Genomic DNA, 24,954 nt, shown 5'->3' with positions numbered 1-24,954 from the left:
GAGCACCAACCGGCAGCCCCCCTATCAGCTCTCCCCCACCCCACCCGCAACGCCTCCTGCCCACTGACGGGCCCTGCAGATCAGCGCCTCCCCCTCCCTCCCCGTGCCTCCCGCCCGCCGTGATCAGCTGTTTTGCAGCGTGCAGGAGGCTTTGGGGAGGAGGGGAGAGGAGTGAGGACACAGCGCGCTCAGGGGAGGGGGTGGAACTGGGCGGGAAGAGAAGGGGCAGGAGTGGAGCGGGCAGGGCCGGCTCTAGGTTTTTTGACACCCCAAGCAAAAAAATTTTGGGCTGCCCTCCACCCCAGCCCTGGGCTCTCCCCCCCACCCGCACCCCCTGCCGCCCCAGCACTGGGCTCTCCCCCCCACCCCACCCACACCCCCAGCCGCCCCAACCCTGGGCTCTCCCCTCCACCCCACCTGCACCCCCTGCCACCCCAACTCTGGGCGCTCCCTCCCACCACACCTGCCCCAACCCTGGGCTCTCCCCCCCACCCCACCCACACCCTCTGCTGCCCCAACCCTGGGCTCTCCTCCCCACCCCACCCGCACCCCCTGCCACCCCAACTCTGGGCTCTCCCCCCCCACCCCACCCGCACCCCCTGCTATCCCAAATCTGGGCTCTCCCCCCACCCCACCCGCACTGCCTGCCGCCCCAGCGCTGGGCTTCCCCCCACCAGCGCTGACTCCGCCCACTCCCCCCTCGCCTACAGCCGGTCCAGCGCTGGCAGGGTCGGGGTAAGCAGCGGGGCTCCCGGGCCGCGCCTCAGCCCAGGGTCCCTCCAGCCAGGGCTCCCGCCTCCAGGACCGGCCGGGACCAGGGAGGACAGAGCTGGGGGACCGCCCCGGCAGGGGGCTGAGGAGCCAGGGCAGGGCAGCCCCAGAGGGAGCAGAGCCCCGGAGAGCGGGACGCGGGCCCCGCATGGCAGCACCCCGTCCTCTATGGCCCCGCTCCTGCTGCTGCTCCTGGCCGCCCTGCCACAGTCCCTGGGCGGCTCTGGCCGCTTCGCCCAGGCCCGGCTGCGGCGCTGGGGGGTGGCCGCCCTGCGGCACCTGCAGGCGGCTCCGTGTGCCCCGAAGGGCAGCCCCCAGACGGAGTGTCCCGCGCTCGGAGCCCGCCCAGCCATAAGGTGCGGGCGCTGCTCCCCGACGCGAACTGCTGCGGCCCCAGGGCGTCCCCGGTGCAGGACGCGCTGCTGCTGCCAGGGCCGGCTCTAGGCTTTTGCCACCCAAGTGCCAAAAAAAAAAAAAAATGCCTCCCCTGAAAATGTGCCGCCCCAAGCACCTGCTTGGTTTGCTGGTGCCTAGAGCCGGCCTTGGGAGCAGGGGTGGGAAGTGGGAGGGTGGGGCCTTGAGGGAAGGAGTGGGGTGGGGTGGGGTGGGGTGGGGTGGGGGGCGGGGCCTGGGGCAGAGCCAGGGGGTCCAGCATCCTCCGGCACTTTGGAAAGTCGGCGCTTGCGATGTCATGTGCATTTTTATCATCAAAAATAACACAAAACACTGAACTGCAACCATAGTTACCTAAAGAATAATTTATACCTTTCTGTACATAATTTGGTTATTTCTTACACCAAGTAGTGACATCAAACTGTGAGAGCAAACCTCTAATGGTTTATTAATTTCAAAACAATCTGGAGGTGAAAACAGAGGGCCAGATCTTCAGCTGGTAAAAAGTGACATCACTTCACTGGAGCTACAATTTATACCTGCCGAGGATCTGACCGAAAGAGTTGTCATGTATGTTTACATCTATTTTACTGTATATAACATCTAAGATGTCCCAAAAAATACTGTGTTTTGTGAGTCTAGTGATGTTGATAGAAACATGGAGCTGGGGATGAGGGAACTGGATGGAAGCTAGCTGGCAGAGAGTCAACCCACACAAGACTGAGGTTATACAGCAGGGGAGATTTTTTCATCTCTTATTATTTGGGGGGAGTTTCTCTTTTTGTGATACAGCTTTACAACCCGGGGGTCTTACTGACTCCCACCTGCTCCAGAATAGCTTAGTAAGCAACAGTTGCAAAGAGTGCTTCACTGGTACAGGGCTGTGACCTTTTCTCTCGGATGCAGACCTTACCTAAGTTAACCATGCCTTTCCCATCTGCAAAGTGGATTACTGTAATGTGCCCTACATGGGGATGTACTGGAAGGCCACAAATTTTGTTAGTGCAGGATTTGGCAGCCTGCTTACTTCAGTGTTTCCCACAGAGAGCACATTTAATCTGTGCTCAAGGACTTGAACTGGCTCCCAAATAATTTCCAGGTACAATTAAAGGGGCTGATTTTAAGCTTTAAAGCCCTAAATGATTTGGAAACTACCTACCTGAGAGATCATCTCTCCTCTAATCGATACTGTATCAACTGAGATGAGCTGAGATGCTTGTATAACTTTGGAACCAGCTTCCCACCTTGGTCTGACAGAGATTGAGCTGGTTGACTTTCTGAGCATACTGCAGGGCCCAAGTCATCAGAAAATGGTGGGCTGTGGATAGAGCTGGTTGAAAGAAATTAGATGGGCCAGTTTCCCATTGAAAAATGCAGGGTTTTTATAATTGAAATATTTTGTGGGAACATGTCAATTTTGATAAAACGCTTCATGGCAAAAGTCAAAACGTTTCATTTCAATAATGTTAAAACATTATATTTTGACTTTATTGTTTTTATTTTGTTACATTAAATATTAATGTCAATGTTGTATTGTCCTTATATATTATATTTAAAATTATATATATCAAAACTGTAAAGCCAAAACAAAACATTTCAACTGTACTGAATCAACTTTTTTGGAACTTTCATTTAAGTGGAAATGCAAAATTTCAGATTTTCATTCTGATTAGGAACAATTTTTTTCAAAATGTCACAATTTCCTGTGGAACAGAAATTCAGTTCCCAACCAGCTCTATTTATAGAGATTTAAAGATATGTCAATATGTAAAGTATATGTTATAAATATACAACTTCCCCATACCTGTGCACAGCTCCACTTCGGAGGGTTACTTTTTCTGTCACCATTTCAAGAACATGATCCCACTGATTTAGTGTTTTTCTAGGGATGAAGAGGCGCACTGCTGGATTTATAAGGTCTCCATTAGCAATCAGACTGGAAGAATAAAGGAAAGTTAAATAATGTGTAGCTGTGTTTAAATAAAACTCAATAGAAACAAGAAAAAGACGATGGTGGATTACCTCCCCTAACTGAAAATCCTACTTACAAAATAGTGCATGGCTCTTGAAGTGGTTTTCGAAACCGTGCTGACACATTGATTCTACTGTGGGTAACTGGCTTCACCTGGAAGGACAAAAGTATAAAGTCATTTATTCTGTCTTTATCTTAGGACAGGACTTTTTAAAAATTTTATTTCATTTTACTTTTACCTCACTCCTCTTTTTCCAGCAGTAAGTTTAACTTCACACTACTGCCATCTGGCACTAAGTACTCTCTGTGGTACAACAGCATACTATAATGACTGGGGCCCTTCTTGGGGGAATTATATTAGGTTATAAAATTTGGACCTTGACCTTTTGCCTTCATGAAGACCTTCCTTCCCACCCCCTTATAAAGCTTTCCTCTATCCCTCCCAGTATGCAGGAGTTATGTCGCCATAAACATACACCTGCCACAAAACCTGCACTGAAGTTCAGAGCTCTGCAGATGCCATTACTGACTTGCCAGTAAGTGCTGTTGAGTCACACAAGGGTCAACCTCCCAAACTTCACCCCTGACTTCTGACGGTGTTTCTGTCTTAGGCCTGGTCTACACTAACTTCGAACTAAGGTACGCAACTTCAGCTACGTGAATAACGTAGCTGAAGTCGACATACCTTAGTTCGAACTTACCGCGGTTCAGACGCGGTCCACACGCGGCAGGCAGGCTCCCCGTCGACTCCGCGGTACTCCTCTCGCCGAGCTGGAGTACCGCAGTCGACGGCGAGCGCTTCCGGGATCGATTTATCGCGTCCAGACCAGACGCGATAAATCGAACCCGGAACGTCGATTCCCAGCCGCCGAACTAGCGGCTGGGTGTAGACAAGGCCTTAGTTCATGCCTACTGGTTCGGAAAGTCAAACCTGCATCTTCCATTCGGTATAATAGCTAAGTACCTCTAGGTCTTAGAGTTTAATAAATATTTTGCTCTTATTCAGCCCTTTTCATCCAGCTCTTTTTATTATCAAAGCACTTTACAAAAGAAGGTAAGTACAAGTCTCATTTTACAGATGGGAAAAGGCACACAGAGGTTAAATGGCTTACTCAGATAGGAGTTTGTGGCATTCAAAATAGAACACAGGCTGCCTGATCCCCAGACATCGGCATTAATCACTAGACCATACTGCCTCCCTTTTTAATAAACACTGTGTTCAGAGTGCTCAGTAGTCATGACATTAATATTTAATAGAAAGTTATCCAATGCTATCAAGCTAGGCTTCCACATGGCATTCATCACATTCTTTCAAATTTTCAAGTAAAAAAATAAACACATAAAAGGTAAACACATCTTCTCCCCCCCCCAAAAATCAACTAAAGGGAAGACTTTTCATCTACTATAATTCTCAAATCATTGAGCCAGGTGGGCTGACAAAATCCCAAACAAACATCCAAAAATAAAGGAAAATGTATTTACAATCTCACAATACCCCAAGAAAGGGTCACAGGTTTGAAGGATTCAACACACCATTCTCACAAATAGAAACATGCTTTGCAATACTTATATAGTTAGCGCAAGTTACATGCCCAATCGTAGGATGAAAAATAGCCCATGCTTTAGTCCCTTATAAGCTTTATCAGTCCTCGTCCACACATAAAAGTTGCATCAACTTAATTAATACGCCTCGTTTCAACTTGGGGAAAACTACCATTTATATCTTCAAATGGCTTTACAAACAAACAAATTAATTCAACCTGAAAACACCCTGTAAGTATTATCATCTGCCTTGTACAGATTGGAAAACTGACAAAGAGGTTAAGGGACCTGCCAGATAGTCACAAATTTTAGGGTCGGGAAAGATTATGACCATCTAGTCTGATGTCCTGCATAACACAGGCCAGATAACCTCATCCAGTTATCCCTGCATCAAGACAATATTTAGAATCATAGAATCATAGAACTGGAAGGGACCTCGAGAGGTCAAGTAGTCCAGTCCACTGCACTCAAGGCAGGACTAAGTATTGAGCAGACCATCCCTGACAGGTGTTTGTCCAACCTGCTCTTAAAAATCCCCAATGACGGATATTCCACAACCTCCCTAGGCAATTTATTCCAGTGCTTAACCACTCTGACAGTTAGGAAGCTTTTCCTAATGTCCAACCTAAACCACCCTTGCTGCAATTTAAGCCCATTGCTTCTTGTCCTATCCTCAGAGGTTAAGAAGAACAATTTTTCTCTGTCCTCCTTGTAACAGCCTTTTATGTTCTTGAAAACTGTTATGTCCCCTCTCAGTCGTCTCTTCTCCAGACTAAACAAACCCAATTTTTTCAATCTTCCCTCATAGGTCATGTTTTCTAGACCTTTAATCATTGTTGTTGCTCTTCTCTGGACTTTCTCCAATTTGTCCACATCTTTCCTGAAATGTGGCACCCAGAACTGGACACAATACTCCAGTTGAGGCCTAATCAGCGTGGAGTAGAGCGGAAGAATTACTTCTCGTGTCTTGCTTACATCCCAGAATGATGTTTGCTTTTTTTGCAACAGTGTTACACTGTTGGCTCATATTTAGCTTGTGATCCACTATGACCCCCAGATCCCTTTCCGCAGTACTCCTTCCTAGGCACATTTCCCGTTTTGTAGGTGTGCAACTGACTGTTCCTTCCTAAGTGGAGTACTTTGCATTTGTCCTTATTGAATTTCATCCTATTTACTTTAAACCATTTCTCCAGTTTGTCCAGATCATTTTGAATTTTAATCCTATCCTCCAAAGCACTTGCAACTCCTCCCAGCATGGTATCGTCTGCAACCTTTATAAGTGAACTGTCTATCCCATTATCTAAATCATTGATGATGATATTGAACAGAACCGGAACCAGAACCGATCCCTGCGGGACCCCACTTGTTATGCCCTTCCACCAAGACTGTGAACTACTGATAACTACTCTCTGGGAATGATTTCCCAACCAGTTATGCACCCACCTTATTGTAGCTCCATCTAGGGTGCATTTCCCTAGTTTGTTTATGAGAAAGTCAAGTGAAACAGTATCAAAAGCCTTTCTAAAGTCAAGATATACCACATCTACCGCTTCTCCCCTATCCACAAGGCTTGTTAACCTATCAAAGAAAGCTATCAGGTTGGTTTGACACAATTTGTTTTTGACAAATCCATGCTGACTGTTACTTATCACCTCATTATCTTCTAGGTGTTTGCAAATTGATTTCTTAATTATTTTCTCCATTATCTTTCTGGGTACAGAAGTTAAGCTGACTGGTCTGTAATTCCCCGGATTGTCCTTATTTCCCTTTTTATAGATGGGCACTATATTTGCCATCTTCCAGTCTTCTGGAATGTCTCCCGTCTTCCATGACTTTTCAAAGATAATTGCTAATGGCTCAGATATCTCCTCAGTCAGCCCCTTGAGTATTCTAGGATGCATTTCATCAGGCCCTGGTGACTTGAAGACATCTAATTGTCTAAGTAATTTTTGACTTCTTTCTCTATTTTTGCCTCTGATCCTACCTCATTTTCATTGGCATTCACTATGTTAGATGTCCAATCACCACCAACCTTCTTGGGGAAAACCGAAACAAAGAAGTCATTAAGCACCTCTGCCATTTCCACATTTTCTGTTATTGTCTTTCCCCCCACATTGAGTACCGGGCCTAGTCTGTCCTTGGTCTTCCTCTTGCTTCTAATGTATTTGTAGAATGTTTTCTTGTTACCCTTTATGTCCCTAGCTAGTTTGATCTCGTTTTGTGCCTTGGCCTTTCTAATTTTGTCCCTACATACTTGTGTTATTTGTTTTTATTCATCCTTTGTAATTTGACTGAGTTTCCACTTTTTGTAGGACTCTTTTTTGAGTTTTAGATCATTGAAGATCTCCTGGTTAAGCCACTGTGGTCTCTTGCCATACTGCCTAACTTTCCTACACAGTGGAATAGTTTGCTCTTGTGCCCTTAATAATGTCTCTTTGAAAAACTGCCAACTGTCTTCAATTGTTTTTCCCCTTAGACTTGCTTCCCATGGGATTTTACCTACCAACTCCCTGAGTTTGCTAAAGTCTGCCTTCTTGAAATCCATTGTCTTTATTGTGCTGTTCTCCCTCCTACCATTCCTTAGAATCATGAACTCTACCATTTCATGATCACTTTCACCCAAGTTGCCTTCCACTTTCAAATTCTCAACCAGTTCCTCCCTATTTGTCAAAATCAAATCTAGAACAGCCTCCCCCCTAATTTTCTGGTTTATCTACCACATATCTTTTAGAAAGACATCCAGTGTTGATTTAAAGACTTCCAGAGATGGAGAATCCACCACATAGCTAGGTAAATTGTTCCAATGGCTAGTTACCCTGACTTTAAAATGTGCATCTTGTTTTTACTCTGAGTTTCTCTAGCTTCATCTTCCAGTCATTGGCTCTTGTTATGTATTTGTCTGCTAAATTAAAGATCCTTCTCTATCAGAAATGTTCTCCCCACGTAGGTATTTATAGAACGTGATCAAGTCACCTCTTAAGCTTCTCTTGGATAAACTAGAATAAGCTATTTTGTCTCTCCCAGTAAGGCAGGTTTTCCAAAGTGTGGACACCAGAACCGGACAAGTATTCCAGTAACGGTCTCATTAAGGCAGTATACATTACACATCTCCCTGCTTCTACTTGATATTCCCCTTAGACATCCAAAGATCACATTTGCTCTCTTAATCACCACATCACACTGTTGAATTCATTCAGGGTCAATAAATGGGCCCAAGTCAAAGGTTTTAACATGATCCTGTAACTGTCCAACACTAAGCAGTTTTAAACAAGATTCTGGGTTTGGTACACAGAGACTTCAGTCTGCTTTCGTACCATGGCAAACATACCGTTAAAAATCTTGTAACCCTTTATTAAAAATACAAAAAAGAAGGAAAAACAGTTATAGCGTTTGAAATGTTAAGTAAGGTTTTCATTTAAGCACCCCTCATTCCCTATCACTTTAACTGTAGAGAGCCTTTAAAAAGGGGGGGGGAAGGGAAACCTTGCTTGACAGTGTTTCCCAAACTTGGGACGCCGCTTGTGTAGGGAAAGCCCCTGGTGGGCCGGGCCGGTTTGTGTACCTGCTGCGTCCGCAGGTCCGGCCGATCGCGGCTCCCACTGGCTGCGGTTTATGTCCTTTGGCCCGCGCCGCTTCCAGCAGCTCCCATTGGCCTGGAGCGGCGAACCGCGGCCAGTGGGAGCCGCGATCGGCCGGACCTGCGGACGCAGCAGGTACACAAACCGGCCCGGCCCACCAGGGGCTTTCCCTACACAAGCAGCGTCCCAAGTTTGGGAAACACTGGTCTATCACATAATATTAAAGATGATAATAACTGTCCTTTTGGGGAGACGAGAAGCAGTTAGTTGAAATGGGCTGGAGCTGTTGTTAAAGTCCGATCCCATTTCCTAAAAGGCAAAACAAGACACCTACAAGAGGGTAGAGAAAAGAAGAGCAAAGATAAAAAATCCAGCTTCTGTCTCTGATGTTGACTCTCACTTGCAAATCTCACTGCTGGAGAAACCCTGGCATGGCACACGGTCTTATCAGCCACTTCTCAGACCTGGCAAATTGTACCAGCATCAAGCCATTTACAGCATTTGCTTTTAGCTGCCTCTTTCTATTCGCAAAAAGAATGAGGAGTACTTGTGGCACCTTAGAGACTAACAAATTTATTTGGGCAAAAGCTTTCGTGGGCTAAAGCCCACTTCATCAGATGCATGCAGTGGAAAATACAGTAGGAAGAGAGAGATATATATATATACACAGAGAACATGAAAAAATGGGCGTTGCCATACCAATTCTAACGAGACTAATCAATTAAGGTGGGCTATTATCAGCCGGAGAACTCGTTAGAGTTGGTATGGCAACACCCATTTTTTCATGTTCTCTGTATATACATATATATCTTCCTACTGTATTTTCCACTGCATGCATCTGATGAAGTGGGCTTTAGCACACGAAAGCTTCTGCCCAAATAAATTTGTTAGTCTCTAAGGTGCCACAAGTACTCCTTGTTCTTTTTGCTGATACAGACTAACATGGCTACCACTCTGAAATCTTTCTATTCGCAGGCTTAAAGCAAGTTGTGAAATACACAGTCTTGTCTGGCTAAGCCAGACTTATTAGACAGAAGGCAAAAGGAGAGCGATAATAAAAGAGAAGAAATAAGGCAGGGAAGGAAAAGAACATGTGGGATGGGGGAAGAGGGAGGTGACAAAATCTCACATCCCAGGTTGTGTTTGGGATTTAGTTGGAGCTGGTGGAGGTGGCAATGTCATCTGGTACCTCTCTCTGGCCTACTCTGGTCAGAACATCTCTCAGGATTAGGATGAAGGTGGTACAGGGTCCCAGGAGAAAGTGGGAGTGGCAGTCATGATGGTAAAACTCACTCTTCTCCTTCCTTCCTCTCTCAGTCAGCCAGTGGCATGGTAGGCCCTCTGCGTCACCTCCACCCAGCCATCCATATTTTCCCCCCAAAGTCTCTTTTTGAGGATCCCAAAAAGGAGTGATGGGTTGAAAGTCCCATCCCCTCATTATTTTGTCCACCAATTAGGCCTAATTTCTGCCACACCAATTTTGGTTGATTGATTTCTGGTTCCTCACTTTTCTTCTTTTCCAGGCATAATCTTAACGCAGTCCTTTAGTTATAACAGTAGGCCTTTTGGTTTAGGCTAATTCAGTCTGCCTCGCTTTTTCACCTTTTCCACATCAACATGTGTTGTTGTAGGTTATTGTGACACTTTATAAACTATCTCACAGCTTTTACAGTTGCGCTCATGATTAAGATAAATGTGTAGGCCCAATTATCACAACAGCACTTATGGCAGATAGTTATTGATTCTGATCCGCAAATTGCTTTCAGAGTCACTACTTTCCAAAATACAGTCCCATCATCCTATATATGTGACCTACACCCTTTGTTCCCAGATGTATGACTTTGCATTTGGCTGTACTAAAACACAAATTGTTCAAGTAAGCCTACTTTACCAAGCAACCCAGATAATTCTGTAGAACTGACTTGGCCATACCATTACCGCTGCACCAATTATTGTGTCATCTGCAAACTTTACCAGCAATGATTTTATATTTTCCTCCAGATTATTGATAAAGATTTTGAATGAGGCCAAGTAGAGATCCTTGAGGAAGGAACCTCACTAGAAGCACCCCCTATAGATGATGATTCCCCATTTACAATCACTTTTTGAGATCTATCAGTTAGCTAGTTTTTAATCCATATAATGTGTGCTTCATTGACATTGTATATTTGTATGTTCTATGTATACAGGTACCTTTGTCAGCCAAATTAGTCAATAGTAGAGCTAGGATTAGAACTCAGAAATTCTTGACTCTATGTTTAATCTACCAGTTCAGTACGGTCACTCAATCTCTGCACATTTTCAGGTAGCCCATTGCTTAGAATTGCATGTATTGCTATGAAAGGAAGGAGACTTGGGGTGCTAGTTACCAAAGGTCATTTCTTGAAAGATTCTAAGCATGTGTAACCCTTTGATTTTTTGCATTGGGGTGGGGAGAGGGAGGCAGGATTTGCCTCTCCATAGCAGGTGTCTGAGCGCTCAAAGATTCCATTTCCCAAACCTGCAGAACTCTTGGGATGAACCACAGATGAGGTAATCTGTGTAATGACCACTCTCCTTCAAAAACTTCCTGCCCCCTTCAGCCCATTTGACACTGACTGCTCATCACAACCACGACTGCCCCAGAAATTCCCTAAAGCAGTGGTTTTCAAACTATGGGGAAGGCCTCCCAAGGGTGGCGTGAGCTGTGTGCTTTATTTATTGTTGTTGTTATGAGCTCTAGTTGTCAGCCTCAGGTGGCTGAGGCTCATGCAGAAGGGCTATGCACACCTGAGAGGCAGGGATAAAGGGGACAGCCAGAGCTCTGCCACGTGGGCTCTCTTGCTCCTCCCCCCCAAATCCCTCACCAGAAATAAGGGTTCAATGGGGCGCTAAGTCTGCTGTGAAAAATGGTGGGTGGCGTATGTGTACTGGGCCGGGGACGGATGTGTAAATGACTACAGACACAAAGAAGGGGAGCCCAATCAAAAAAGTTTCAGAACCACTACCCTAGAGGGGCATGTCCACACCTTGGAGGAGTAAGCAGTGTAAATGACCTCAAACTGTCTGCAGTAATTGATGCTACTTTGGCGTGGGAGAATGGGAGAGGCTGAGGTAGAATTTAACAGACTGCAAAATGCTGCCCATTTAGAATAGCATTCCCCCCACTTCAAATGTGCATGAAATGACTTATCTGTACACAACAGAAGAATGGAATGTGGGCAGGAATGCCTGCCCTTAACAGAGCATAAGTAAGGGTTGAACGTTAAGTTTTTCCTTTTCACTGTGGTCTTAAAAAGTATTATTCTGTTGTTGTGCCTAAAGTTCCAAATTTATTTACAGTCACTGAATATATTTTTGCATAAAACCTATTTATGATGTCTTTCTGGATTCCAATCTTCTATCTTTTTTTCCAACATGATGATTTTTTTTCCCCTTTGGCAGTGATGCATGTCAAAGAATTCAGTTGGTGGAGGCGTGTGGCAACCCCCTAAAGAAATTCCCATGGTTTACACAGTAACTACCATCAAAGAAGAGTGGCAACATTTACCATTGGTAACATTTCAAGTGAGCTATAATATAAAAGGCAAATATGTATGTTAAAAATGGACTTAGCGCTGGCATTGTAGTAACTAAGCACCAAAAGCAGGGGGGATAAAAATAGGTTTAAAAAAATGAAAGCAATTTTAAAAATTAAATCAATTAAAAAGAGAGATGAAACTTAAAAACAAATTAGAATCTACAGCCCCCTATTGTAGTCACTTACATGGTAAAAAAAGTTTAATACCATATAATAGACAATACTAAAATGCTATACATTCAATAGCCATGCAAATATTAAGCACAGTAGATTCATCACAGGTCCCGTTCAGCCTACAATCTATTTTATTTAATACTATTAATGGAACCGAATTAAAGAGATGTTGTAGCCTGGGACTGCCAGATGACTATTGGTCAAGGGGCGGATCCTGCCAACACTACTGAGATTAGCGCTTACTACTGTGAGCAGGCCCATGGAAGTAGTTCACAGTAGTGAGTACTAAACTCACTAGTGACTGTGCATTTTCAGGATCAAACATACTCCCTGTCCACTCAAGCAAAGCAGGCCCACTACACAGGTCTGGCAGGATTTTGGGATTCCACGAGATGGGCCGGCATTCCTTTGGCACAGGGTAGCTGCAATCTGTGGGGACTAGCTGAGCCCCAGTGTGCGGGAAGCTTTTGGCTACACCCTCAGCAGGGAGACAGATGGAATGGCTAAGGAGGTTAGTGCAGCCCTAGACTCCAGAAGTGCCTGTGGAGGGAGCTGGGAGGTGGATTCCTAGAACTCCTGTGGATCTCCTCTTCACTAAAGCCATTTCCTGAGGTGGTCGACGATGTCTCTTTGGAGTATGTTTTGTTTGCCTGTACTATCTGTCTTTAAACCAGTGTGTTCCTTAATGTCTGATCTAAATCCCATTGAAGTCAGTGAGAGCAAGGGTTGCCACATGTCCCAGTTTTCCCAGGGTTGTCCCTTTTTTGAGATAGCTGTCCTGGGAAATCTGTAACGGTGTTCAGGGTACACTGCCAGCTGTCCGGTTTTATGGGCTCAGGATGCTCCCCGATGGTGTTTTTTTGTACCTTAGAGCTAGCAACCCTAGTAGAAACCTTCCCATGAACTTCAATGGGCTTTGAATTAGAGCCTGGGACTTTGGGAAATCCTGGCACTCAGAAGATTCTACATTACTAGGCTGGGCAGGGAGAGACAATGATAGCTTGTTGTGACATCATTTGTAATTAGCATAGTTGGAGCACAGAGATTTTGTAGAGGCTGCCAAATTATGAAGGATCTTGGTAATTTTTGGTGTCAGTTTTAAAGAAAAACATTTTAAGGTTAATTTTTTACAGTGTTATTATATCAGTCTTTTACCATACTAGGCTTTTGGCGGGGGAGGGAAATCTGCCATGTCTCCAGATTGCAAAAGGGAGCCAAATTGGGAATATTTTGAAGATGTTCCTGTAGCTGCTGTCAGTGTCAAAGGATCATTTACCAATGTAACCAGTGTAGCAAAGAGCTTCAAAGCCAAGAAGCCAGGAAACATTTTGAAAAGCATGCTGCTGAGGGCTAGGATGACAATAATCATACTTTAGTAGTCATTAGTCTGAATATTTAGACCCAGATCTTGGGCTGTGTTCAAAGAACAACTGATGCAGAGCATATTCCCCTCCCAACCAATGCTGGGGCTCTCAGTCCAATCTGCAGCATAAAGCAGACTGGCTTCAGTACTTAACAGTACTTGTCTATCTAAAAGACTGATTTGATCCTTTGGTTCCAGATTCTCCACACCTGATCCTTACGTCACTACTAATATCCTAAACATCAACATCCCAGGGTGCTCGGGAACAGAGAAAGATGTTCCACACGAAGGGGCTTTTTTGTAGGATTTCCCTCCTTCCCCAGTAATGTGGCCCTTCAACACCCTACTTGTTATATTTCCTTTTAGAATCTGGAACAGATTTCCCCCACTGAACACAAGGCCAGCAAGAAATACATTTCAAGAATCTTCAAAAGCACCAGAAGAAGCAGATGGAGAGGCAACCACTTTTCAGACATAATAAAATAATAATAATACTTTTATATAGGACTTCTCATCAATATTCCTCAAAGCGCTTTATAAAGGAGGGCTGTATCATTATCCCCATTTTACAAACTGAGGCACAGATAGGTGAAGTGATTTGCCCAACACCATCCAGTACACCTCTGACAGAGCCAGGAACAGAATCCAAGTCTCCTGAGTCCCAGTCCAGTGCTCTATCCACTAATCCATACTGCCTCCTGGAAGTGGCTACCTCCCCGAGGCACATCAGCATGAACAGACTCTCCGATGTGTAGTTCTCTGGCCTTATATTATGAAATCATTCACTTTTGGTATCGGCTGTCCACTGCCTCTACATCCCAAAACATGGATGCATATGAAAGTTTCTTCTTTCTTTTTAATTAAATTAACCCAGTGATCCCATTTGACCTTCAGCTAGAAGTTCAAAACTACAAAGGTACAAAAAACAGCACAGAAAGTACTTAAGCTTTCTGAAGTGAGTATATTTCAAAAAAATCTTTACAGACTGCTTCCTTTCAATGAACATTAGAGGTCATTTTTTCAAAGGCCCTAGGCATTGCACCTATGAGCCTTTTGACTTTCTAACAATGGGGTAATTATACTTTTACCCTATTTCTGAACATAAATGAGAACTGTGTGCATGCACACCCATTTTGCAGGTGCAAATTTGTAAGCCAACTTTGAAAACATTTCCCCAAGGTTACAATCCCAACTGAACATTCAAGGCTCTAGCAGCATAATTCCTTGACCATTAATGAGAGCTGAGTGGCTAACATTTCATGCATCAAGTTTAAAGATTTAACCTTAAAAGCTTCAAAAAATTAGTGAATGCTTTTAACAGTTAATACTACTTATGATGAGATGCAAGCTAAGCACAGGTGTAGCCTATTCACTTGCTAAAAAAGCTGAAACTATTTAAGAATATATATTTATTATTTAGATTTTAAGAAACAAAAAACTGGGTGTAGCCACTTCCATCAGCTTGTTTCCCCTCATCACACCAAACCCTTCCCATCATTTAACACCTACACACCTTTTCTAATGGCTGTTCAACATTTTCAGGGCTGACTCCTGCATCTGACATGCACTCACAGCCTCCCATCTACCTTAACGAAAGTTTCTGCAGGCAAGAACTATATGATTGGGCCCATTAACATCATATATATACTGCAAACATTAAATAACCTACCAAAACTACATTCTTCAATATACTTTGTTGCACCCAGATTTCAGTGACCCACACTTCATTGGAGAGCTAGTTAAAGAAGTGCTCTCTAATCACAAAGAACAAACCATTTAGGTTATTCCCTGGTGTGTCCAATTAATTACTGTAGTTGTTTCTGCAAGCTGATGAAACCATAAATTTCTAGCCAAGTTCCTCAGTAGGCCACTATGTTGTTGCACTTGGCCCCTGAGGATAGATACAGTGTGAGAGCGGCTAAGGGCTCATTTATTATTGAAAGGTTTGTACTTCTGCCAATAATAGACACTATGGCTTCAGCCTGCAAGTTCTGTCTTTTGGGTTACCCTCTAAACAAAGAGCCATTTTATCCCCAGCAGCCTTCTCTGGTCTATCTAGAAAACAAGATAGCCCCATTTTTAAATGAGCAAATCATTAGGGAATGCAAGATGGGAACAGTTTGGGTAAAGCCATTATATTTTTCCCTTTTACTCCAAACGTGGCACAAGTAAGAACAAAATAAAACCCTACACAGTTCTGCACGTTTGTTAAAACCAAACATGCCTTATATTAAAGGCAAAAAAGCTACATTAGCACAACATTAAAGGTTGCCAGTTTAAGTCCACACACAAAAATCAGAAAGTAGAAAATGTTAAGGTTCCCAGAGCAACATTAACCCACTCTAACTGCACATAAATATTTGCCGTAGTACACAGAGTAGAAGCTTTAGTAATTGACAATACTGCACACAGTGGCCCAGATTGTGTCTAACAAGCACTGGACCTTTTGGGGGGCAGAACAGAACTGCACTGCTCTATAGGAAGTCCTTTTGGCATTCCCCACTGTACAATGGGAACAGACCTGCTGCATTGCTCCTAGGATTCTCTCTCACCCTTATGTGGACAGTTATGCTGCATTGGCAGGTCTGGAAGGGGCAGGTCTTCCCCTACCCTCTTTGGGGTGGCTACCCCTTCAAGGTCACCACTACAATTATGCCTGACCCTGGTTCAGGTGGCAAAAGGCAGGAAAGACTCTTTGCACCCATCTCCACACTGTGCACATGCCCAAAGACCAAGCACAATCTGGCCCTGTATATGTGGAATAGGTACAGGAGAAAGATAGGAGAAAAGAATAAACCACAAAAAGAAACACTAGCTGAAATACTATGGAGTTCTGCACCTGAGTTTTGCACACCATAAGTTTTCAAGTCAGTAAGTATGTAGCCACACAACCATGCTCACTACAGTGCTACCATTTTAAACAAAGCACAGTGTATATAGCATTACAGACACTTAAAGCCTCATAACCACATTTCTCTCATTTACACATTGCTTTTCTGTTTCACATTTCCCTAACAGCACAGTCTTAACAGCTATCAGTTCACACATTAGACCGACTTAGCCATTGCTAAGCCATCTCTAGGTATGAAAAGAGCTGTATTTTCTAAGAGAGCAATATATTTTAAATACACAAAACACATAAATAAGAGTAGGGTGACCAGATGTCCCGATTTTATAGGGACAGTCCCGATTTTTGGGTCTTTTTCTTATATAGCTCCTATTACCCCCGACCCCCTGTCCCGATTTTTCACACTTGCTGTCTGGTCACCCTAAATAAGAGGCTGGGTGCTCAGCCGGTGTAAAACAATGCAGTTCCATTGAAGTCAATGGAGCTATGCCAATTTACACCAGCTGAATATCTGGCTCAGTGTTTGTTTAAGGCATACATTGATGTGCTCATATTTCCTTTGTAGGAGAGACCACAATGGCATAGTGTCTGGAATAGTCTGACCCCTCTGGGGCTACAAAGTTACATATTAACCCAAGTGAAGCCTTGGGTAAATATTTGCACTTATGTTAAGAAGCCAGCACCACTAGAACCTAAATCCTCTAATGCACGGTAGTTTAATTTCACTTTAATCAGCATAGTTTTATTGACTTCCATGAGAATCTGGCCCTCTTATGCTTTCATATCCAAGCTCCCTCAATTTCTTTCAAATGGGCCATTTCAAGGCAGTTTCCACCTACCACCTGGTGAAAATTGCCTAGGTAATAATTTCTTATTTGTGTGAGGTCCCAGTTTATCGTGTTAAATGATAGCACACAGCAGGACTGTACAATTTTAAGAAAGGAAGCAAAGAGCACTGTATCCAACTTAAACTTCGGGGCAATTTTATGTTATTACTTAAATTAGAATTTGTCAGTATATAGGAGCCAACCCCAGTAGTCTTGTGAAATACAGCATGGTATCTCTAACGCTTACAACCATCATGGATGTCTCTGTTATATTTCATCTAAAAAGATGGCATCTCCAACACTGCTGTTCTGTTCCCTCTAATGCCATATTTGTTCATTATTGACTCAGTCAGAAGAGTACTATTACTAAATCAACAAAATGACTTTTTACAGCACACTGGGATTTTCTTGGAGGTCTCCCATATAACTACTAACTAAACCCAACTCAACTTAGCTTCTGAAATCTGATGAGCTCACAGCCCCAGGTGGTCATGGCTTTTGAAATTCAAGCATTCACAGAACATGGATTCTGAGGCCTCTAAAGTGTGTATCTTTAAGCCAAACTTTCATCCTCACTTTTTGCAGCATGACTGAGGATCATAGCAAAACCCAGGGTACTAAAGCTGGGATTTCTATGCGAGGAAGTGCCTAAATCCCATTCATTTCAATGGAGTAGGGTGCCTAACTCCCTTAAGCCCCTTTGAAAATCCCAACCAGAATGTGCATTAAACTTCTAATAAAAGCATAAGTAAAAATTATCGTCATTCTATAACAAACACTCTATACATCATTTATCCTTATACTATAGTCCTTACAGGTATTTGTTAAATATTCATAAAATTTGGCAATAATATACACATACACACACTGCTAACTAATACTTGTACTTACATCTTCCACTGTTAACTGTTGGCAAAAAAAAAAAAAAAAAACAAAACAGTATGTTTAGCAATTAAATAATTAACTTACATATACAATCAAATTATCTATAATAAACAAACAAGTTTCTATCTATCAGACAAAAATTCAGCATAAAACACTTTCTAAGTCTATTTTTTAAGTTTTAATAGAAAGTGATCTTGTGCTCTTGAAGGTGAGCGATTGAAGCATTAGTTTAATGCTAGCATTAGAACTATGTTAACGATGAATTTATTGCTCATGAAAATGAGAAATTGACAACACTGGGTTGAGCACCACTTGTGAAAGTGAAGTCTGCAATAGCACCACATTGTTCAGGCAACCCGAGCAGTATGCAATTCAATGCCTCAAGCTGAAATCACAATTAAGTAAAGTTACTGGTATGAAGACTTTCAGCAACACTGCAGGGGCACAGGCTACATTGGCGTGGGACTCAGAGACACATTCCAAGACTTTCATGAGTGTATTAACCATTAACAGGTAAAGAAAAAAGTACCTAAGAGTGACATTTGAATCAACAGAAGACCCTGTCTACACTGGGATCAGAACTATGCTTGCTACAACAGCCAGCGCCATAAAACCAAAGATGTAGCAAATGGTATATTTCTCTTTGTGCTAATTAACATGTAAGCTTATTTGTTGATTACCATATTTATAGTTTTAGAATCTATGAATGGTACGTTATATGACTTCACTTTCCTCCTTCTCCTCTCCCCTTTCCCACACAAAGAGAGGACAGTCTAGTTACAAATAAGAAACTTAGGCCCCAGTCTAGCAAAGTACTTAAACTTCTACTGGGCTGAGCGTATACAGGACTTTGCAGAAGGTGCTCAACACTTTGCAGAATTAAGCTCTTAATACTTGAAAATTACATAGTTGATTACATACTATTATCATTGTATTCTGTGGTGGCACACACCAATATTTAATCAGACATGAGAAGCAGTGGATTGCTGTGAGGGAAGGGGGGTACTGCATCTGGTACATTAGGAAGATTGATTGAGACTAAAATCTAGGCAACTTTCGTCACCTTGAGGAGAGTTAAAAATAGAATGAAAGCATTCATCTTAGCTTGTCTTCTCCTTCCAGCAAGCAACAAACATGACTGCACATCTGCGATCTGAAATCCGTGCCAAAGGATGAAAGTCTGGAGGCACCTGCATTGATTGCTACGCTGATGGAATTCATTTAATTTCTAGCTAAAACATGACATGACTAAACTGATCTTCTGCCTCGCCCTAGCAAAGGGGCTCACCTGAACAGCTCCAAGCCTTCCCTCACATACCCGCATGTATGTATAAAGCCATTCTTTGGGCCAGATTCTCAGCTGGTGTAAATCAGTGTAGCTTCATTAAAGTTGATAGCACTGTTCCAATTTATAGCAGCAAAGGATATGGCCCACTGCTACTGCAGTAAGTACTATATGTCTATGGCAAAACTAGTGTCTGTCACATTACTCATTTTACTATATAGCTAAACCTTTTGAAATTTGAAAGATTTCAACACAGTGTTGCATACCAAACTTATCAGCTCATATAATGAGCCATGGCTTGGCCAGTTTGTTACAATGGCCAGTTTGTTAACCCAGGAAAATTGAGAACAAATGTTTGCTTTCCCTAAGGGCAGAGCTGGGGACAAAAGAACTGAAACCCCATTAACATACATCATCCTGGATGTTCAAAACTTGTGATGCAAATGAAAGTAGGTTCACGATTCAATGGTCAAAAGCAAAGAAAAAAAGATAAATGTCACCTTTATTTTATTTTATTTTAAAAGCTATCACAGCACATGAAACAATTTTATCCACCACATAAATATAAGATTTTTATTACTGGTGTTCTTTATGTATGCTTCTTAAAGATATAGGACCAGATTCACCAGCATGTTCTAAATGTTTTGTATCATTCCATTGACCCAAAGCAGTGACCGACCAATTACTCTAGGTTTATGGCTGTATTACATCACTGGATGGTGCAAAGCAACCACAATGTACCAGTGGACCTGGCCACAATTTCTTTATCTTTAGCTAGAGGCCTACCTTTATTGGCGTGGAAATAAAGTACTCCTAGAGATGTCTAGAGCTGCTAGCTCTACAAAGACACAGTTAACATCCATGGGCCATATTAACTCACTGGGTTCTCTCAGCTTCCACGGATAGTCTGGCATTTGGCAGCTTACACACAATCTTCTCTCCTGTCAACCAGCAGAATCCCTATTGAGCATAACTGAGCAGGAAAGAGGCAGTGCCAGGCCAATATGTATTTGCTGATTCAGCAAATCTTCCAGGCAGCCTCTGACAGCAAGGCTCCTAGAGAGCCCCCACAAGCATTTAAAGCTGCCCTCTTCCACTGAAAACCATAAAGAAGGCTCCCGCTCACCTCCAGAGTAAATCTTACTCCACAGCAGCTACCTATGTCAATAGAAGAGCATTGTCGTTTGTACCCTCTGTGCCTATGTGGGCATATCTGGCCCCATGTATGCAAGTTCTGGAGGGAAAATTCTATTATATTCAACATGTATCACTGTAAACTCCTCAAGGCAGAGATTACAGGCCAGATCTTCAGTTGGCATAAACCAGGGTAGCTTCATTGGTTTCAACATAGTTATACTGATTTACATCAGCTGAGGATCTGATTTCATGTCTCTGTCTTGTCCAGCATCAAGTTCACCGTGGATGCTTAAATAATAATCTAGATAATCACCTGGAGAAACCTCATCAGAAACTAAATACATGGGGAGGGTCTGTTATGAGGAAGGGGCAGAAGGGGCTCAGCAACTTCACTCAGATTTTTCTCCTCATTCAAAATGAATGGACAGACTGGGGGTGCCTTCTACACAGCGTATTTGCTGTCTCACCCTTTTCACCTCTGACACCCTCAGGTTTGAGCTTCATTTAAGATAAAATAAAAGGTCTTTGCCCCCCAAGGCTGCAGAGAAAAGCTTGAAGATGTGGACCATAAAGGTTCAAAAACAAGAAAGCAAATTTTTTAAAAAGTATTATTTTTGAAAATCTCTTGATTTTTAATCCAATGTCGTGTGTGTGTGTGTGTGTGTACCTGATTTATGATTTTTGAACACTTGGGGAAGGCAATGCTGCTTACAGAAAATGCCAGTATTTATACTTACATGGAGTTGTACCTCATTAAAGACTGCAGAACTGGACCCAAAAAAATGAAAGTATAGTTCGCTTCCTTAAAAACATCAGCCACATTAATTACCTAGAAGAGACTAATTAGCTACCCTTATGTTAAACCCAATACAAAACCTAAAATCTCCATGGGCTTGATCCAAAGCCCATTTAAGTCAGTGGGAGTCTTTCCATTGACTTCAGAGGGCTTTGAACCAGTCCATAAATAAGCTCATTACAAAGGTACATGGAATTATAAAAATTAAGATAATCTCTTCCATATACATTGCTAATGCAGATGGCAGCAGAATGATTAGCTTTCCAAAATACATAATCCCAATTAGCAGTATGTACAAACCAAAAGATACCGTCTGGTCAATTCCATACTGATTCCTACTGGTATTAGTTTGATTATGAACACTCGGAATAGTAACTATGTTTGTATGTCTTGTTGTGCTAATTACGTTACCAGGATACTAACTACCAAACAATGCCATGCAAAATTTAACTTATAAAGATGTTGCTCCAGAGGTTTAAGAAACATATCAAATGTTTCATTTGCAAGCTTTACACAATCATGGATAGAAAACTAAATCAAAACTTTGGCATCTGTACCCTATATTTTGACAATTTCATGCTGTATGTTATACCAGCAGCAACATTTTTAATACAGTTAATTATATCCCACTTCAGAAAATGAGGAATTCCATACTCAGCCCCTGAAGCAAATTGCGAAAGAAATCAAGTTTTTAAGATGTGGAGCAATAAAGAACACTTAAGGGGTCTTTATCAGGCATATTTGTATGGCAGTATGAATGGACATCATGCATACAATTAAATTGCTTCCAAGCATACAGCAATATTTTGTGTATGCTATTTTTATAACAGGAGCTGTGATTGCTTATTGCTAAAAATCAGGAAAAATTTGCTTCCGTGAGGATTAGTTTGGCCTGGCAAAGCCGATCCCATCTTCAGCTGCATTCTGAGAGCACTGAAAAATGGGATAGTTCAACCATTTCTCAACTGTTTTCAGACGTACCTCACGACATTTTTCCTCTACTGAAGAAATGGGAATTAATTTTCAGTGATCAATGGCTAAAAATCTAAGAACCAAATCAACAGTCCACTCACAGTGTCTACGTAACAGCAACTTTTTCTCAGTGGTTAGGTGTAGGAACTATTTGTCAGGTAACCCTAAATACAAAACTTCCAATAAGTACAAAAAGCATAAATACTGGAATTAATTACAAGTATTTTTCATATCGATTTACACGATATGTCATAACAAAAAGTCTACCCAGCGTTAAGGATTTAATCATATGATAAATTGAGCTCCCAATATCAGCTCCCCAAATCAAATTATTACAAATTCATCCAGTTACAAACACGACCAGTGCAGACCAGGAAGACATATTGTACCATCACTACTGTCTATTCTGAAAGAGGCATCAAAAAGGCTCAGACAGGTAGATCCAGAGAATTAACTGTCAAACTTTATGTGGCCCTTAGTGATTCTGAAATAATTAAGTCACAACATATAAATGAAAAACGGGAAGCAGCATTCCAGGATATGACAGAGAATGGCAGACATCCTCCAAAATACCTATACACATACCTCCTCACTGTGCTTTGGAGAAAATTCCAGTGGAAAGATATCAAATGCTTCTTCTACATTCTAGCAATTACTAACCTCTGCTGGAGAAGATGTGGGCATATTGGCCACCACACACTCACCTTCTGGACCGGCCCACAGACCCACACATTCTGGTCACACACATGAAAACTCACAGAAATCCTTTGACATATATTTCAAACAAAACCTCAAACTATTATGTCCTGATGGACACACCTCCAAACATCCATAATGACAAAGAGAGATACTTGCTCAAAATATTAACAGCTACTGAAAGAAAATGCATCATTATACTATGGCTGACAAAACGAGAACCTACAAGCTGTGCAGCATGGGGTACGGGTCACTTGTCGGTTTGAACTAGAATAAATGGTGGATTCTCTGTAACTTGAAGTCTTTAAATCAAGATCTGAGGACTTCAGTAACTCAGCCAGAGGTTATGGGCCTATCACAGGTGTGAGTGGGTGAGGTTCTATGGTGTGTGATGTGCAGGAGGTCAGACTAGATGGTCCTTTCTGGCCTTAAAATCTATGAGTCTATGAAATACAAGAAATTAAAGGGATGAAATAAATCCCAGACAGAATCTGAAAATCCTAGGGACTGTTTGAAGATCACTGGGCTCTAGCCAGTACTCTACTTTTAACATATAAGAGACAAGGACAAATGGTAACAGCCCAGAATTAAAACCACATTACCTCACCCAGATAGGACATGCCCATCCATCCACCCACATAATAATACCTGGGCAGAAAGATTCTTCCCCAACCTACTACACATCTGCCTACACTATACACAAACCCTACCATACGAGTTTGTGTACCTCTCTCTCTCTATGCTCCAATATATATTGACATGCCATTTTCTTATGTGCCTGTGAATGTCTTTTTAAAATACACACAACAAAAAGAAGCTATTATAATACAAATAATAATGATAATAATAAACAGTCTCACAGCTTGCCATGTGGTCACCTTGTTCCAGAAATCCATGTCAAAAACTGATCAGTGGATAAGACAACTGAAGGATGTTGCTGTTTAGAAAAAAATCTGTCTATTAGCTTTTAAGGACAAATATAACAATATGATCAGCAATGGGCCTTAACACAGGACCACCTAAAAACTCTGGAGAATAGATGTCATTCCATATGAACACTTATAATCTTCAATTGCACTTCTCAGTAACGGCAAACTAGTTCTTTAATATTATAGTACATACTCTCATTCAAATAAGGGCTTGTGACTCTCTGTTTTCACAGTAACGTGATGTTTACTTCAGTATGTTCAAATCTCTGTCCTCCATAAAATATCTTTTCTTTTTCAATTGAGTATATTTTTCTGGATCAAATAAAGCTTAAAAGAAACTGTCACCTATAGTAGTTGCAAATACTGCATACAATTCTGGTCACCCCATCTCAAAAATGATATATCATAATTAAAAAAGGTACAGAGAAAGGCAACAAAAATCATTAGGGGTATGGAACAGCTTCCATATGAAGAGAGATTAAAACAATGGGGACTGTTCAGCTTAGAAAAGAGATGACTAAGGGGGAATATGATAGAAGTCTATAAAAGCATGAATGGTGTAGAAAAAGTGAATAGGGAGTGTTATTTACCCCTCCACATAACAAAAGAACCAGGGGTCACCCAATGAAATTAATAGGCAGCAGGCTTAAAACAAAAATAAGGAAGCACTTCTTCACAAAACACACAGTCAGCCTGTGGAATTCATTGCCTGAGGATGTTATTAAGGCCAAAAATATAACTGGGTTCAAAAAAGAATTAGATATGTTCACGGAGGATAGGTCTGTCAATGGCTATTAGCCAAGGTGGTCAGGGATGCAACCCCATGCTCTGGGTGTCCCTAAGGCTTGGTCTACACTTACCCCCCAAGTCGAAGTAAGGTACGCAAATTCAGCTACGTGAATAACGTAGCTGAATTCGACATACCTTACTTCGAACTTACCGCGGTTCAGACGCGGTCCACACGCGGCAGGCAGGCTCCCCCGTCGACTTCGCGGTACTCCTCTCGTCTAGCTGGAGTACCGCAGTCGACGGGGATCACTTCCTGGTTCGATTTATCGCGTCCACACCAGACGCGATAAATCGAACTCGGAACTTCGATCCGCAGCCGTCGAACTACCCGGTAAGTGTAGACTAGCCCTAAGCCTCTGCCAGAAGCTGAGATGGATGACAGGTATGGGAATGGATCACTTGATGATTGCCCTGTTTGTTCATTACAAACAATTAGGC

General features: G+C 42.4%; 1 protein-coding gene across 1 annotated transcript in view; it reads right to left on the bottom strand.

Moving 5' to 3' along the window:
• Positions 1-24,954, bottom strand: part of DCDC2 (doublecortin domain containing 2) — a 108,671-nt gene that overhangs the window by 67,816 nt on the left and 15,901 nt on the right. Inside the window, exons 3-4 of the mRNA XM_065399722.1 lie at positions 3,213-3,289; positions 2,969-3,100 (exon numbers count right to left, since the gene is read on the bottom strand). Coding sequence (XP_065255794.1) covers positions 2,969-3,100; positions 3,213-3,289 — 209 coding nt within the window. The remainder of the gene's footprint in view (positions 1-2,968; positions 3,101-3,212; positions 3,290-24,954) is intronic.

Source organism: Emys orbicularis, chromosome 2 (assembly GCF_028017835.1).
Source record: "Emys orbicularis isolate rEmyOrb1 chromosome 2, rEmyOrb1.hap1, whole genome shotgun sequence".
Classification (NCBI taxonomy): domain Eukaryota; kingdom Metazoa; phylum Chordata; order Testudines; family Emydidae; genus Emys; species Emys orbicularis.
The sequence above is the reverse complement of the archived record's forward strand: the minus strand, read 5'-3'. Positions and strand labels throughout refer to the sequence as shown.